General features: G+C 39.4%; 1 protein-coding gene across 3 annotated transcripts in view; it reads left to right on the top strand.

The window, feature by feature from the left end:
• LOC121307039 (ADAMTS-like protein 2) overlaps positions 1-18,849 on the top strand; it is a 56,583-nt gene that overhangs the window by 36,339 nt on the left and 1,395 nt on the right. For all 3 annotated transcript variants that reach the window (XM_041239115.1, XM_041239114.1, XM_041239116.1), the window contains 7 exons: positions 8,566-8,669; positions 9,354-9,480; positions 14,007-14,220; positions 14,670-14,825; positions 15,535-15,705; positions 15,924-16,100; positions 17,829-17,973. In XM_041239115.1, the coding sequence (XP_041095049.1) occupies positions 8,566-8,669; positions 9,354-9,480; positions 14,007-14,220; positions 14,670-14,825; positions 15,535-15,705; positions 15,924-16,100; positions 17,829-17,973 (1,094 nt within the window). The remainder of the gene's footprint in view (positions 1-8,565; positions 8,670-9,353; positions 9,481-14,006; positions 14,221-14,669; positions 14,826-15,534; positions 15,706-15,923; positions 16,101-17,828; positions 17,974-18,849) is intronic.

The following is an 18,849-nucleotide window of genomic DNA, read 5'->3' as shown; positions in this document are numbered from 1 at the left end:
AGTTTCTTGCCAAGTAGAATTACAGTACAGTAGGTACTGGGCTCACAGAGCAGAGCTAGAAAATACTGGATACTGCCAATTCCAGCAAACGCTGTGGCAGAAACTGCAAACTGAACAATTTAAAGAGTTTATGGAGCCGTCAGTAGTGCTCCTTGGATATGGGGCTGTTAAAGGGTCATATAGATTCGATTCATCTCACCTGGATTATGCTCCTTGGTACTCAGTTTGAGTAAATGTATGTGCAGTCTCTTTGACCGTTATGCAAGTTTATTTCATTAGTAATTTTGCAGATTTCCCATGGTAATAGTACGCCTATGCCAGGAGCCAAAACACTATAATAAATCACTCACTTTTTATACTTTTTCCACACTGGCACTATAGAGTAGTGTTGAGTGCGCACCAAAGCACTTTGTTCACACTTACCTCAATCTGTCTTCGAGTAGGACTGACTGCTGGACTAACTAACCCACCTCCTGGGGTTGTACTGAGTCTGAATTTATTACTGCCAGTCATTTTACCAGCATTAGAATGTGAAAACAAACTAAGCCGTATAAAAAAAATAACGACTGATTGATTGCGTATGTGCTTTACACATGCACAGATCAAAGAACTGCACTGCAGAGTCAAATCCAGCTTTAGTGTGTCTACACTGAAGACAAACAAAACTGCATCAGAGCTGGGATTTATTTCTAATGTGAGCAGAACAGGGAGCAAAGCCACATTAGCTACTCTTGGACCTGACTTGTGGATTCATTTTGGATTAAGTCTGTCATGAGAAATCGTGTAAATATTTTTGAATGTTGCTTTTAACTTTATTCTTGTGTGATACACTGTCGTTACAGATTCTCACCCTTGTCAGTGAGATGAGATGAAGTTAAAAACTCAATACTCACAAATGCAGATGAGCCTGTCTCTTTTGCATAGTGGTTAAGGTGCTCACTTGATATATGTATGGTTGCCACGTCATGTCCAGCCTCAGCCCTGTTATAGACTCACTACAATGTAAAAATCGAATAAATACATGAATAATAACATATAAGAAGCCAGGCACAGCTATTATGGTGCAATTCCCTTGGCCTCACATAAGGAATAATTCTTGTGCTGTACAGAGGTTTGTAGAGGGATGAAGAGGAGTCTTGTCTTCCAGAGCCTGTCTACTCATCCAAAAACAACACACAACTGAGGGAGCCTCACTGCTGCACATCCTTTACTATCCTCTGGGTGGGAGGACTATCCTTGGCGACAGGGATAGGTAGAGCCACCACACTTACAACTAAATACCCCCATTTCTATGAGACCTTTTTTATCAGAAAAACTGTCATGAGCCAACATGTGAGGTTTGGACCGCCTACTTTATTATCCAGAATGCTGTATGTAATGCCGCACAGGGCTCCAGAATGCTGCATGTAATGCCACACAGGGCTCAAAGTGTATGATGTGATTCCCAGAGATTAGCCTATACTCTGTGTGATTTTTAAACAGAGACAATTACTGTAGGTAAACAGTAGACTTTCCATTAGTTGTTTGTTTTTTTGGCTTTCAATTTCAATTATTTCAGATAGCTGCCCTTAACTACGTTTTGTAGAAGTATCGGGAAAATCGTTTAACAGAAAGCTCAAGGTTAAATGTTTTTGTTGGAATTTTATTTACGTTGTCTTTGTTTATGAATTGACACTTAAGGGGTTTGTTTGGGTCTCTCGTGCTCATTGACGAAACAGGGGCAGGATTTCTAATAATGTTTAAATAATTTTGTTCAGCAGGTCATTGATCTCCTCTCAGCGAATGGAATTTGCCTGAGGCTCATGTTACGTTTTTTAAACATTACGAGACATTTGAAGATTGCTGAGAGTGGAAGCAGCCAAGCTGATGTTTAGTGGGTTTGCATTCCATTATGTTTATAATTCATGTTGGGACTCAGAGCAGTCATTTGGCTTGTCTGTATTGTTTTAAAACTGAGTTCCCTTTCCAGCACTGCCAGAACAAATAAAATAAACCTGGGATTTTAAGGAGGAAGGTGGAAAGAGTCCACGGCAGCTTTTTGTGTTAGAGATATCTGGATGGAAGAAACCGTTTGGTGGTTACTCTGACTTTCATTGGTCACAATTCAAAAATAGGTGCAGTTTATAATGAATTCATGTTAAAAAAGCTTAATATAAGAAAGTGTATACCTTATAAGGTAATAGTGTAAGAAACATTAATTTAATAAAGCATTAGTTGAATCTTTTGTATACTTGACTGCAGTGTGAAAGAATGTACAAGTGTTTAACATGACCTTATAAGCTCATGTTGAAGATTTCAGCTCTATAGGTAAAATATTCAAACTGTTTCTGCTTTCTGAGCTTTAACAGGTTTCAATAGCGTCATGGTGGAAAGCATGTTTTACGATGTAAGAAACCATATGTCTTTCTAGCTAAAACTACCTTTGTGGAATGTAAACAGTGTCTGATTTCTGAAACAGTAGAGGACATACAAGACTAAACTATGGGAAAATGTAGTACATAGACATCAAGGAACTATATTTTTGTGTAAAATAGATCAGGAGGTTAGCACAGTATTCATCGATATGGAATATGTCAAAAGGGGACTATTCCACAAACAAGAAAAGATCCAGATGATTGAAAAGGAGTGCTTACCAAGGTTTTAAAATCCATTTGCCTCAATGGATTTTGTCTTGTTAAGCTTCAATTTGGAATATGTTGATTGTTCAAAGAAAACAATGTAGAAGAAATATGTGCATCCTAGTTCCAAGCTATTAGCTGTCTTGTAGCTTGATTTCACTCCAGTGGTAAAGCTGCAATTCGTCTATGCAGGGTATGCTGGTCTATAGCTTTGGAAAGGAGAAATTTGCATATCCTGAAATAAAGTCTAACAAAACTATAACAAAAGAAACAAAATATCTACAACAAAAATGGATACCAGTGAGAATTCTGCTAATGCACATAATGACCGATTTTAATGCTTGAAACTGCCTGTGTATAAATCAATTGGATAGACCCCAAGAGATGCATGCATTCAAGTTGCTATAAATGTGTAAACTCTATTGGGTGAAGTTACATTTGAAAAGGGGGTTCCAGCTTACCTGTTAAAAGCACAACCACATGGTGTGCAGAGTGAGTCAAGGAGTCGGGAGCGCAGGTTCGAATCCTGGCTGTGCTAAGTTGACAGTCTTCCCTGGGGATTCCAGAGGGAGCATCTCATTGGCTCTGTCGCTACAGCGGTTTAGGGTGGCAAAACCAGCAGGGACTTTTTCTCCTCATCGTGAAACAGTGGAATCTACTGACCAGGTGCATAGTGAGCTCAAGCTGACACCTGCATGACTGGCTTTTGTCCTCCAGAGAGCAGTAGCTTGATGACATCTGCTTTCAAGTTCCTGGGTGTAAAAAAGCAGTTGTGGGATGGGAGGATGCCCATTGACATTCTCCTGAGATTTAATGAGGAATGACAGAATAAATCACAAATCTGCTCATTAATAACGTATTCCTACATTTACTACTGCATATACAGCATTCAATAAACTGATACATGCATATTGTATGTCAAATACATAAATCCACCGTGGACTACAATTTAGCTGCATAGAAATAGGATTCTATGACTCATCATCTAATATTCATTATTTTAAAATAAGTAGCGCAATTTATTGAAAGAAGTAACATTTTCAAAAATGTAGAAAATGTTACCTTCAAACTTCCCTTTCCCATAATGAGCAGTTATATGAGACTTGTTTGTGTCTATGACCACTAGAAAACATTTGATAATTTAAATGAATCACAGTTTATGAAAAAAACGCCTTAATACACAACCGTGCCACACTACCACAAGGAGGACTGTGGAGGTGGTGCATTATAAAGCATGATCTTTTCTTCTTGAGATCTGTAGGCATGTTGTTGGTGGTGGGGATGAAATATTCAATAGAATTAGGGCCTTAAATACTTGGCTGGCTGGTTGGTGTGTGCAAGAAGGGCTGCGATTTATAAACAACTGGGATTGCTTTTGGAAAAGAGATATTATAGGAAAGATGGACTGTACCTAAATAGGTCAGGGGCAAGCAGGCTAGCTGATAACATTGAACACCACCTAGAAAGGTATTTAAACTAGGAACTGGGGAGGGGAGGGAAGGTAAAGAAGCAGAATTTCAAATGCAGGTTAAAGTATCCTGCCATTCCCGCTACCCGCTGAGTAACACAGAGGTGTGTGCTACAGTAACCTTCGTCAAATTCATATTACCCCTGCTCAATCACTTGCTCTTGATTGGACCAATTTATACCCAGGTTTATTTAATGTCAGGTCTCTGTCTAATAAGGCTCTGTTAATGATTTTATTCAGGATTACAACATTGATGTTCTATTCTATTCTATGCTTTTTTCCAGAAAGCTCGCTCTACTGGGCAGGGAGGTTGACTTGCTGTTGTTTTCTGTAGTGAAGTTGGAATCAAACAGGAAATTTTTGAAGGTTATTCATTTATTGTAGTTTTTACCTTGACATTAAACAGTCCATTACCTGTTCATATTGGTATTATTTACCACTCTCTGAGTCTCTGAGTCCTCATCAGTAGATGAGCTGATTAATACCTACAACACTAGATAGATACTGTAGAGCCAATCTAAACCTGGAGAGTGTCTTTTAAAAAAAGCTCACTGTGGTTCAATGATACAACTGAAATATGAGGGTCGTAAACTAGAATGGAGGTGGCGGGAATCTAAACTGCATGTTCATTACATTGCATGGAAGGGCCACCTGGTTAAATATAGGAAGACTCTTGCACTGGCTAGATCATCATATTATTCTAATTTAATTGAAACAAATAAAAATAATCCTAGATTTCTTTTTGCTACCCTAGATAAATGAAAGAATCCTTCCCCTAATAGTCCTACTCTTGACTTGGCTTCTCTCACAGCTGCAATGACTTCTTACATTTCTTTAAAAATAAAATACTATACATCAGAAATGAGATTCCACAGACACCTATTAAGGAGGACTTTGGCAGAATTTTACCAACTACACCTATTAAGGCTACTTTTTCTTTGATTACTTTACAGGAAGTGACAGAGCTAGTTTGACATATGAGAGTTACTACAGGCTCTCTTGATCCTATTCCTACAAAACTATTAAAGATGTTCTTGGTGTTATTAATACCCACATTTTAAACATTATAAATGGTTCACTTTCCTCTGGTATAGTTTCCTCTGCTCTTAAGGTAGCTGTGGTAAAGCCTGTGCTTAAACACAATTTGGACCCTAAAGTCCTCAATAATTATCAGCCAATCTCCAACCTACCATTCTTAGATAAGGTTCTAGAGAGAGTTGTTGCAATTCAGTTACAAACATTTCTAACGCTTAATGATGTATTCAAGAGGTTTCAGTCTGGTTTTCATGCTGCACATAGCACCGAGACGGCCCTTGTCAGAGTTTTCCATCAGTATTAATTCTTCTTGATCTAAGTGCTGCCTTTGATACTGTAGACCAGGGGTCGTTAACCTCCATGTAACCTGAATAATTTTAAACTCAATTGTCAGGTTATAATACCTACACAATACCAACGTACTTACAGAAACACACTGGGCAAAGCATGGAGTACAATTATACTGTATTTATTAAAAAAGGAAATCTTTGAACAAAGACATTACCACTATACTGCTGCCATCATCTTTTCAGTCAACAATAAACCATGCAGAATTCACACAGTGCATAACACTAATCTGTGCAACAGCAAAGATAACTAACTATTTTAATGGGTTTCATTTACTTTCTCAAAGAAAAAAAAAAATTTCCAACGAAAAATAAGTGTGCAAATAGTATTTTGAAGGTACGTCGATTCCCACCAAAAGCAGCCATAACATACAAATGCAGGTTTAATCTATTCCCATTTAACATTACATGTAGTTATTAAATTGTACATTTTGCTTCCAGCAAGGGAAAAAAAAAAATTCTCTAACAAATTAAAAAAAACAATTTATCTAATTTGGCCAACTTCACCTCTGTCGTTCCGCTGGCTCAGCACTTTGCATACAGTTACTGCATAAGCATTGATTACGTACTTCCACGTAACGCTGGCTGAGTGCCTTGAAACTGTTGCCTAGCAACCATTGACCGACTGCGTGCGGTGTGAGAAAATCACTCCAGCAACACAGAAGCTGGCTGCGCAAGTACCAAGGTGGCGGATCTAAATACATTGATAAAGAAACTCAGAGCGGGCCACCACCAAATCTCAAATGGGCCGCCACTGGCCCACGGTCCACCACTTGCCGACCCCTGCTGTAGACCATTCCATCCTACTGAATCGTCTTGAAAGCACAGTAGGATTATCTGGCCTTGTCTTATCCTGGTTCAAATCGTATCTTTCTGATAGGTTTCAGTTCGTCTCTATTGGGGAGGTCAAATTGGCATTATTGGAAGTTGTCCGTGGTGTTCCACAGGGCTCCATTCTAGGTCCCTTGCTGTTTTCATTATATATGCTACCGTTTGGTGACATTATCCACAGGCATGGAGTGAACTTCCATTGCTGTGCTGATGATTCCCAGCTGTATTTGTCCCTAAAGACAGGAATTTCTTCTGCCTGGGTGTTATTAGCTACTTGCCTTACAGACATCAAGCATTGGATCTCACAGAATTTTCTAATGTTGAATTCAGATAAAACAGAGGTTGTGCTAGTGGGCTCACGAACCAATAATAGGGAAATGTGGGATTACATGAGCTTGATCCTTGCAGTCTCATCAAAACTTAAACTAGAAATTAAGAGTTTGGGGGTCATCTTTGATCCTGATCTATAATTTGAGACTCATATTAGGGAAGTTACTAGTTACTTTACCATTTGAGAAATATAGCTTAGACTAATTATTTCTGTATCTGATGCCGAGAGACTAATGCACACCTTTGTTTCATCTAGAATTGATTATTGTAATGCACTTTTTTCTGGTTTCTTAAAACAGGTGGTATCCCGCGCTACCGGCACTAGAATTCTGAATAAAACCAGGAAAGGTGAACCTATTACCCCTGTTTAGGCCTTTTTACATTGGCTCCCTCTACAGTATAGAATTGATTTTAAGATTTTACTTTGAACTTACAAGGCCCTGAATGGATTAGCACCTAATTATTTGCAGGAGTTACTGACCCCATATCTTCCAAACCACACTCTGAGATCACACGGTGCAGGACTGCTGGTTATTCCTCGGGTCCTAAATTATGGAATCCTCTGCCTTCATTTGTCAGGGAAGCTGGGACTGTTACAGTTTTCAAGTCAAGACTGAAAACGCACTTTTATAAAATGGCTTTATTCTCTTAGTGGGTTGTAATGTAACATGAAAATTGTTGCTTTTGTATTATGTGTATAATGTTATTTAAATGGTCTGAATGTGGCAGTTGTATTAGTGACATGCTATACCAATGTATTGTGGTTTGTTCTTTTTTTCTGCTAAGTGCTTTGTGATACTTTTGTATAAAAAGCGCTATATAAATGGAATAATTAAAAAATATCTAAATATAAAATATACACTGGGGGACTGAATTGTAGCAGCTCGATCCACGAGGCGCTCTTTTTTTCCGGGAGGGATTAATCACTTGCACACATTACTGAAATAGTCCTATTTGTAGCTAGTTTAACAGATGAATTGTTCATTTGCATAAAAACAAGTTCATGTTTTAAATTTCCAATTAAACTGAAAAAAAAAACCCAAAAAACAATTGATCAAATCCTACTGCCTTTGATCCAGTATTTAGACATGCTATTATGTTCCTAGTCCAAGCGTTTCAAACTGACCAACACTGCCTTCCTTTACAGTACCAGTATAATTCTCTTAAGAAACTGCAGCAGACAACAACATTACCAGCATGTTAACACAATGGATTTGGAACAAATAGTGATACCCACACAACACACTGCTGTCAGAATTCAACTCTAAGACCCACACCTGTAGATGCATCTTGAGGGTCAGGGTGCTCATCCTCACAAAAACATGCTGCAGTATTTCTGAAGATTTGCTTGAGTAAACATCATGTACAATTCAAAGGGGATTACTACTGCAATGTAATTACTTGCCCAAACTGTTATACTGGGTCTACTGGACATGTTCAGCAGATTTACTGCAGGCAATACAATCTTAAAAGGAGTTGATAATACAGAGAGCGGTGAGGGTATGGAATGGATATACAGGGAGTGGATTACCACATGGATGGCTTATTAAACAATCCTTATAAATATTAATTTCCCATTGCTCACTTTATTGCATTCATTAAAAATTCCTGGACGCACACATCTATATTAAAAAATCATACAACTGCCTGTCACCAAATCATTCTATGTATGTATAACGGGTGAGAGTAGTGTGTGTTGCGTGTTAGTTTGTTAGTGAGAGGATTGCGTGTCTGCCTGTACAGGGAAACATTTGGCTCTGCCCCCCCCCCCAACTGCAAGATTTTTCTCATGATTTCTCATTAGCTTTTTGATGCAGTTTCAAAACATTTCTCTGACAGCAGACAGCGCCTTTACAATTTCCCTGCTTTGTTTCCTCTGATAAGCAGTAACTCTGCATGATCGAATTTTCATCATTTCCTCTCTTTGGTTTGACAGAAACCGTCTTAAGTTGCCGCGGAAAGGCCAGGGAATGAGTGCGGCAGACATGTATAGATGGAAGCTGTCCTCACAGGAGCCCTGCAGCTCCACCTGTGCTATAGGTTTGTATCTTACATGGGTGGGTCTTCCAAAGAGTATTTATTTTTAACGTTTCAATGGCCAACGTATAGCAGTGATGTCACAATAGCAGTTTAATCCACAAAAGAAAGAAAAAGACTTAATTAAATCTATCATAATGAGGGAATGGTTACTGTAGGCTTTAAAAGGAGTAGACACAGTTAACCCCCACTAATACTTTAAGAGCAGAGCTGAAAACAGGACCAGATGACATAGCTGGAAATTAAATGGAGATAGACTTAGGACAGACGGTAGGAGACACTTCTTTACACAGAGAGTGGTGAGGGTGTGGAATGGATATTTTAAGATCTTACAATGCTGTGAGATCAATCAATGCTTGATGAACTGAGCTGCCTCCTCTTGTTTGTAAATGTTCTGATATGCAGAAGAGCAGTTAGCTGTTAGTTAGTTGGTGATGAGAAGCAAAGTTTTAAAATAAAGTTATAGTATAAAATAATGTTAAAGTATTCAAACATTACAATAGAAAACACTTTTAGTAGCTCCTTGAGATGTTGTGTGTTTTGACGTTGTGTGTTTTGTTTGCGTTTCACAAACATAGAACAACTGCACAAGACAAGGGCTGCCAGTCAGTGACACACATTATGGCTTCCTTTGACTTGCTAGTTCATGGTATGTGAAACATGACTCCTTCCCTCTGCTGGTAACAGGGGTGGCAGCTTCCTACGCCATGTGTGTCCGATACGATGGAACCGAGGTAGACGAGACATACTGTGATTCCCTGACCCGGCCAGAGCCTGTCCATGACTTCTGTATTGGGAGAGAATGCCAGCCCAGGTAAGGGGAGCTACACAGCCAGTGCAATCTAATAGAACACAAGAAAGATGTACTTTCTTCATATACTGTTTTATATGTATTTATTCAGTATCAATGATTTTGTACAAGCAAAAGTAGAATAAATACCTACTTCATCTTCTATCTACTTCTTCTTTATAGCCCAATATATTTTGTGAAGAGCACAGGATTCAGTACTAAAAGTCTTTAATTCACATAGTCTCTCTCCATAACATTTGCATGTTTGCACCCTCTGTCTCTCTTACAACTCTCACAAATAAATGTCCACATTTTTGGTCTAAAATATGACACTTAATACCCCAGTGCATGGACTAATCATAATGGACAAATGACCTGATGGACTGAAGTGCCAGTGACATATACCTGAAAAAGTCTAACCAATATGCATCTAAAAAAAATATTAGATTGAGTGAAAGTATATTAACCAGCAGTGAGAAAACAGCAAGTAATGTGACCCTGTAATTTATACACACCCACATTGGTTACCTGGACGTCTGCCTCCTAAAATAAACTGCAATCTCTATGATATAAATGCACTGGGCTTTAATGTATTTCTAACAAGCTTTATTCTATATCTGCCCATATAAGAGTTTGCCACTGTGAATTTGCACAGTATTTTGCCAGTTTTCCAATGCTTTGCCCATGGTTATACTTTGCATTTTGCAGTTTATCATGGCTTACCATGTTTTGTTTTATTGACTTGGCTTTAGCATAACTCTCTGTGCTTTACAAGACTAACTAATGCTTGTCTATGTTTTCACTGAAGAGCCAGCCAATACCCAGGTCGGCACTTGCAGGGTAAAGGAGGATCGCGTGATGTTTTCGAGGCAGAACGTTCTAGTGCAAGATGACTGTTTTGCTTTTGATACAGAATGTTCTAGAGCAGAGTGACTGTTTTTCTTTTGATACAGAATGTTCTAGAGCAGAATGACTGTTTTGCTTTTGATACAGAATGTTCTAGAGCAGAATGACTGTTTTGCTTTTTGCGTTTTCAAAAGATAAGGAAAGAATGTGTTCAAGGTTGCTATATTTGGGTGAGAGTGTAGAACTTTTCCTGAGCTTTGAGCAAAAGCAACTCCTTATATAAGAACATAAGAACATAAGAACATAAGAAAGTTTACAAACGAGAGGAGGCCATTCGGCCTATCTTGCTCGTTTGGTTGTTAGTAGCTTATTGATCCCAAAATCTCATCAAGCAGCTTCTTGAAGGATCCCAGGGTGTCAGCTTCAACAACATTACTGGGGAGTTGATTCCAGACCCTCACAATTCTCTGTGTAAAAAAGTGTCTCCTATTTTCTGTTCTGAATGCCCCTTTTTCTAAACTCCATTTGTGACCCCTGGTCCTTGTTTCTTTTTTCAGGCTGAAAAAGTCCCTTGCGTCGACACTGTCAATACCTTTTAGAATTTTGAATGCTTGAATTAGGTCGCCACGTAGTCTTCTTTGTTCAAGACTGAACAGATTCAATTCTTTTAGCCTGTCTGCATATGACATGCCTTTTAAGCCCGGAATAATTCTGGTCGCTCTTCTTTGCACTCTTTCTAGAACAGCAATATCTTTTTTATAGCGAGGTGACCAGAACTGCACACAATATTCAAGATGAGGTCTTACAAGTGCATTGTACAGTTTTAACATTACTTCCCTTGATTTAAATTCAACACTTTTCACAATGTATCCGAGTATCTTGTTAGCCTTTTTTATAGCTTCCCCACATTGCCTAGATGAAGACATTTCTGAGTCAACAAAAACTCCTAGGTCTTTTTCATAGATTCCTTCTCCAATTTCAATATCTCCCATATGATATTTATAATGTACATTTTTATTTCCTGCGTGCAGTACCTTACACTTTTCTCTATTAAATGTCATTTGCCATGTATCTGCCCAGTTCTGAATCTTGTCTAGATCATTTTGAATGACCTTTGCTGCTGCAACAGTGTTTGCCACTCCTCCTACTTTTGTGTCGTCTGCAAATTTAACAAGTTTGCTTACTATACCAGAATCTAAATCATTAATGTAGATTAGGAATAGCAGAGGACCTAATACTGATCCCTGTGGTACACCGCTGGTTACCACACTCCATTCTGAGGTTTTTCCTCTAATCAGTACTTTCTGTTTTCTACATGTTAACCACTCCCTAATCCATGTACATGTGTTTCCTTGAATCCCAACTGCGTTCAGTTTGAGAATTAATCTTTTGTGCGGGACTTTGTCAAAAGCTTTCTGGAAATCTAAATAAACCATGTCATATGCTTTGCAATTATCCATTATCGATGTTGCATCCTCAAAAAAATCAAGCAAGTTAGTTAGGCACGATCTCCCTTTCCTAAAACCATGTTGACTGTCTCCCAGTACCCTGTTACCATATAGGTAATTTTCCATTTTGGATCTTATTATAGTTTCCATAAGTTTGCATATAATAGAAGTCAGGCTTACTGGTCTGTAGTTACCTGGTTCAGTTTTGTTTCCCTTTTTGTGGATCGGTATTACGTTTGCAATTTTCCAGTCTGTCGGTACCACCCCTGTGTCAAGAGACTGCTGCATGATCTTGGTTAGCGGTTTGTAAATTACTTCTTTCATTTCTTTGAGTACTACTGGGAGGATCTCATCCGGCCCAGGGGATTTGTTTATTTTAAGAGCTCCTAGTCCCTTTAACACTTCTGCCTCAGTTATGCTAAAGTTATTTAAAACTGGATAGGAACTGGATGACATGTGGGGCATGTTGTCAGTATCTTCCTTTGTAAAAACTTGTGAAAAGTAATCATTTAACATATTTGCTATTTTTTTTTCTTCCTCTACGATTTTGCCATTTGTATCTCTTAAACATTTAATCTCCTCTTTGAATGTTCTCTTGCTGTTGTAATATTGGAAAAATAGAGACTGTTCTATGATATTGATGTTGCTATGCTGAACATGTATAAGTATTGTGCCACCTCGTACTAAGCTAAGAGAGAGTGTGTTTGTGTAACTGCATCTCTTCCCTTGCATGCATTGTAATAAAACTTCTTGAACTGCTACTGCTCTAAGTCAGTCAATTCATACAACAGGATATTTTCCCCCTACTACATTACTATGCTTTATTACACGTTGATATGCTTTGACTTTGGTAGACTTTTAGAAGGGAGTGCTTTACCACTACATTTGATGCTTTTACCATGCCATACCATACCACAAGGGTCACCGATTGTCTTCTTAAAGTATAGAGCAAAAAATATTTTCCTAACTTCAACATCATTTACCCGCAGACCTGCCTTTGTCCCTGTTCCAGACCCTCTTGAATATGGTGATGTTTGACTCGCTGCCACCAAATGCCCTCTTGACTTGAAGGGCAACACATGACGTCTCTTTGTCATGTGTTAAACATTGCATAACATGACCTCTAGTGGTTAGATCTTACAAGAACCTTTTTAAAGGTAGAATAAAGTGTACAAATTAAATAATTCACTCACTCTCTTTTAGCTTTTATTTCAATGGGGACCAAAAATTTTAATATTGGAGCCATTGGAAACAAGTCACCCAAAATCATCAAACACATTGGTTTAATTTCAGAAAAACTGACTAGAGGAATAAGAGAGAGCCTGCAGAACACTAAGATACTAAGGTGGCTGGACAAAGTTCAGGGATTTATTGGATATCCTGGATCCATTTAATTTAATTAAGTACAGAGAAAATAAGAGGAAAAGTTGCTGAAGTGTTTTAATAGGTGCATCAAGTAAGTCATTGGAAAAAAGGAGCTTTAACATCAATATAGGGAAAGATAAAATGAAACAAAGATATTAGACATGCAAACAGAATTACAGTATTTCAACAGACATCAAACTAAAAGTTCTTCAATACCACAACAGTAAAATAACAGTGAAGGAAGAAGTGAAGAGACAGCCGGGGAACCTGTTGTCTCTTCATTCACTACTGTTCACTACTGTTAATAAGGTATAGAAGATAATAAGGTAGTAACAGTAGTGAATGAATACTTTATACAGGGTTTCTCCAGGGAAGACACCAATAACGCCCCCGGTTACAGACAGTGTGCATGTGCTCTGTGTCTTTGAAGAAGTTATGTGAGGAAGGATGCAAACAGAGCTTATGAAATCATATCTCTGGGCTTTCAAAAGACCTTCCACAAAATGCCACATGAAAGACTAATCCTTCAGCTCATATTGATTGGAATCCAACGTGGTACAAGCATGTGGATTTCTAACTGGTTAGAACATAAGCAGAGAGTATGTATAAGTGGAGGAACTTGTAGCTGGGGCCATGTACTTACAAGAGTGCTGCAGGGCTCCATGCGTGGACCCTTACTCTTTCTTATCTATACAAAAGACCTAGACAAGGGGAAGACTAATAGCTTGGTACATTTTTAGATGTTTGAAACCGGGGGTGGGAACAGGAATATGAATAGGAATAGCAAAGGAATGTCAGAATTGTGCTTAAAAGGGGTAAATTAAATGCTGCATTTTGGTTCCATGCTAGCTTCAGTGTGTTGATGAAGGCCCCTGTGCTCCCTGTCTGTAGGTGGGAGGCGAGCAGTTGGAGCGAGTGTTCGCGGACCTGTGGAGACGGCTTTCAGTTTCGGATGGTGCGCTGCTGGAAGATGCTGTCTCCGGGCCTGGACAGCTCTGTGTACAGTGAGCTGTGTGAGCAGGCAGAGCTGGAGCGGCCCTCCGAGCGTCGAGCCTGCAAGAACCCGACCTGTGGGCCCCAGTGGGAGGTGGCAGAGTGGTCTGAAGTGAGCCAGTAACACTCACCCAAGAAAATACATTTAAATTTCATTAAATACCATCTCTATACATTTAACAAAATCATATATTTCATGACAGTATTTTTGATTTATATATAATATAAAATGTTTAAGCATTACTTAAACATTTATCTTACCTTTACATTTAATTCCATTTTCATGGACTTTTGTACAAAATTGACACACATTTCCTATTTTTAAAGTTATAATACGAATTCTTAAATAGTTAATACTTAAAAAGTTAAAAACAAAACTATATATATATATATATATATATATATATATATATATATATATGTATATAACAGGGTACAATCTCAACGGAGTTGACTGTAGTCTGGTTTATGGCCATTCTAGAGAATAGGCAGACATATTCATATATTCATATTTATAATGGCAGGTTTGTGCTCTGTCTTAATGATTTTCGCTGTGTTTAGTGCCCTGCGAAGTGTGGGGAGAGAGGCACTGTGACCCGGGAAGTCAGGTGCTCAGAGGATGAAGGGTCATGTGATGCGTCGAGTCGGCAGCCAGATGCCAAAAACTGCACGGGGCCGCCTTGCGACCGACAGTGGACTGTCTCTGAGTGGGGACCGGTGAGTAAAGCTGGAGTTCGAGGGATAGCCCTGCAGCAGCACTGAGGTCTGAAGAATATCAGAGCTGGGCTTGTTTTAACATAAAACTGCTTCAGGGATATTTTGGTGCTTATAGAAAACGCAAGGCAGAAAACACACCTTCATACCCTGAGGCTCGTAGAAAAGCACCTTTTCCATAGCACCTGCCTAAATGCACCTGCAGACTATAGAAAAGTGACCATGCTGCTAAGAGAGAGGGCTCTAGGTTTGTCTCCCCAGCTGCTCTACAAAAATAAGCGAGGAGTCAAAACTCCCATTTTAAAATATTAAAATGTACAGGTATATGACTGATCTCTTCATCCAATAACATACATATCTGTACAGAGACAAATCGAGTCTGGCAAAGAGATTTCAGATTTCAGTTTTAAAAAATGTTATCTGGGCATGTGCAGCTTATTCAGATAAACAGCTCACAATTCGGAACACTGTATCAAAACGAATTGCTAACAGTGACAATATATATATATATATATATATATATATATATATATATATATATATATATATATATATATATATATATAAAAAAAATTAACTTCCATCTGATACAAACTCTCTGAAACAAGACATGATATCTGCTGTCTGTATCGCATCAATCTTAGTGTCGAATACAGTCTATGCTCTCACAGCTCTGTTTCCCTGTTGTGTGTGTGTGTGTGTGGCTGTTCAGTGCTCAGGCTCCTGTGGCCAGGGGAAGATGATCCGTCATGTTTACTGTAAGACAGCAGACGGCAGGGTGGTGCCAGAGTCCCAGTGCAGTCTGGAGAACAAGCCTCTGGCAATCCATCCCTGCGGGGAGAAGGACTGCCCTGCAAACTGGCTGGCACAGGACTGGGAGAGGGTGAGTACTGAGAGCACGGAGAGCAGGAGACTACAAGAGAACACGCCTTACACTTTATTATAGGCCCCAGCTCCTTGATTTATAAAAAATCTATTTGAATGGATACATGAACTGAGGAGGATGATGCGGGATTGTATATAATGCTGCATGTCAATCAACAACATTTAGAAGGAGCTACTGATGGTCAGGGTGGAAACGTGTAGTCGTATTTCTCTTAGTGCAACACCACCTGTGGGCGTGGAGTGAAGAAGCGTGTTGTTCTGTGCATGGGGATCGCGAAGGGCAAAACCAAACACCACGGAGCAGAGGACTGTGATCTCACCAAAAAGCCTGCTGAGGAGAACACCTGCTTCGAAAGACCCTGCTTCAAGTGGTACACCACCCCCTGGTCTGAGGTGAGGAGACACGTGCACAACAGGGTCATTGATTCTCAAGTGGGGCAAATACAATACAATACTAACGTACTCTTACACAGCGCTCTCATGACAAGGCATCATACTTAAAATGAAAAGATCACATCTGGTTGTAATGAGTTCCAAATATGATAAATCAAACTCAAACAAATACATGTTTCAGTGAATCTGAAAAGATTAAATTAAAGAGAAATGTTGGAAATCCAACATTCATAGAGTTTGGTATCATATGGATACTTGGATTTGTATAACCAAGTGTATTTCGGGGGCTCCTCCCTTGTGTCATCCCACTAAAATATTTATCAGTCACCCTATTTAAACTGTCGCCAGCTCCCTAATTCTTGTCTTGCTTCTCAGTTTCCTCCATCCTCCCTTCCTCCTTCACTTTGCTGCATCACCTCTGCAACAGCCCCACCTGGGGGCAAGCGGTCACTTCCCAACCTGAGAGCTGACAACATCATCTTACCCTCTGAGAGGAAGGTTCCTGCTTGTCAGAGGCAAAAACTTTAACTACATTTCGTTTTCCATTTTGCTGCATAAATCTATTCATTTGCACCAGTGCCAGTCTCCTCCTTTGGAGAGCAAAGCTTGCTCCCAACTTTCGAGCTAGTCATTGACTCACCTTATCGAGGAGGCTCTTGATAAGTTGTATAGATCGCAAGGCTCTCCATGCAGCCTCTCTGTTAAAAGTTTCAGTAAGCCAGGGAGACCTTAATTCATCCTCTATCCTTCCTTAGTTTCCCCTTGGGGGAAGTTCTTTGCTTCCCGGCCTTAGAGCTCGATTGGCTCGGCCTCACCTCAGCGGGGGCGGTTCTCTGAATGGTCAAGGGGAAACCCCTATTCTGTTGCTAAAGTCCAAGCCCTTAGTCTTTATTCTACACACATCTGAAAGAGGAATGACTTTCTTTCTCCAAGGCAGCAAGATAATACTAATTCGACCCCTGTAGTTGACACAAGTGTTTTAGCTTAGCCCAGCATTTTAATTACCTTTCATAGCTCCTTCCCCAAGAATGACATCAGGCCTTCAGCTCCATCTGCTGGGACCTAGTAGAAGAGAGTAATTCTCTTGTGTGCAGGGGGATTTATATTGTGAATCTCAGTAGTTCAGGAGAACCTCAATTATAAATAATAAAATTCACATATATAACCACCAATGGTTAGTTATGGTTTCTCACTGTTTATTTCTGCTCTACCCTCACAGAATTAGCATGTTTTTATTTACCTTCCTCTAAAATCACTAACTTGTTCTGCTTGAACTGTTTGTCTGAAGACTTGTTCTGCTTGAACTGTTTGTCTGAAGAGTGATTCAATATATTTTGGAGCAGCCACAACATTGAAGTGCTGCCCCTGTTGCTCCTCCTCACGGCTGTTACATTCAGTTTCTCTCACTCCTTATAGTAGAGCTCCACACCAATCTGTGTGCTGCCCCTGTTGATCTTCCTCATAGCTGCTACTTTCAGTTCTCTGGCCAATGGCAAACCCAGCAAACTAATTTAGCAACAATTTACCGCCACAAATATGCAAGTCCAACAAACCCCTCCAGCTGGCCCGGGGATTGCGCTGGAGGTCAGACTGGGGTCACTCTCCCAGGACTGCTACAGTACTTTAGAAATATAAGAGGTCCTGCCTATATTCCTAATGCTTTCCTGTAGTCTCAAGAATACTATATATAGTAATGGGACTCTTTGACTCCATTCACTCTCTGTACAGTGCACAAAGACCTGTGGAGCAGGAGTGCAATTGAGGGATGTCAAGTGTTACCAGGGCAGGGAGATAGTCAGAGGGTGCGACCCGCTCACAAAGCCTGTTGCCAAGCAAGCCTGTGACCTCCAGCCCTGTCCCACCAAACCACCAGGTAGGGACCAGAATCTCCCTCTAAATACATTAACACATTGTTTAAGGCATGCTTTAAAGGGAAATACATTTTCTGAATTTTTCATTTATTATTGTATTTGGTATAATTATCTACTGCTGTTTCTGCATTATTGTTATTATTTTTTTACCAGAATTAATATCTAATGTCCTTGTTCAACAATGTGGGTTGCTTCTGAAAAAACTCCCAAAAGCTGCATTTATGACGACATGTGTGTGTGTGTGTTTTTAAATGACCACAAGGGGTGTGTAGCTACCATTGCAGCCCCCCCTGCAACTGCAATGGAAATGTTAGTGGTCATTCTAAAACCACCTCACTTCAGAAATGCATCAGTCTTTTCGGAAAGAAGCAGAAATGACAACAGAGAGTACCAGTAAAACATAACAATAATGGTACTAAATGAGAAAATGATATCCCTTTAACTGTCTGATATATGACAGTGCTCATGATTGGTAATATACAAATAAAGGGAATACTCAACTTGTAGATATTGTATGACAGGTTAAAACAAACCTTTAAAAAGTGAGACTGGACCAGGACCTTCTTAACCACAGAACCCATTCCATACCCTCGCCACTCTGTGTGCAGGAGACACCTTCACAGAGTGGGGAAGGTACGGAATGGGCTACCTAGTCACATTGATGCTGAATCACTGGGATCCTTTAAGATGCAAATTGACAAAGTTTTGAGGCCTGTCAGCTACTAGGAATCAGATGAACATTAATGGGCCTCCTCTTGCTCGTACATTTTCTTGTTCTTAAGATGTCTACAAATAAAGATAATGTTGTCATAACTGCAAACACAATCCAGGATGACCAACACAATAGTGATTAAAAAGAAACAATATTTGGACAAAAT

Source organism: Polyodon spathula, chromosome 52 (genome assembly GCF_017654505.1).
Source record: "Polyodon spathula isolate WHYD16114869_AA chromosome 52, ASM1765450v1, whole genome shotgun sequence".
NCBI classification, from domain to species: domain Eukaryota; kingdom Metazoa; phylum Chordata; class Actinopteri; order Acipenseriformes; family Polyodontidae; genus Polyodon; species Polyodon spathula.
Note: the sequence above shows the minus strand (reverse complement) of the source record. Positions and strands in the feature narration are given on the sequence as shown.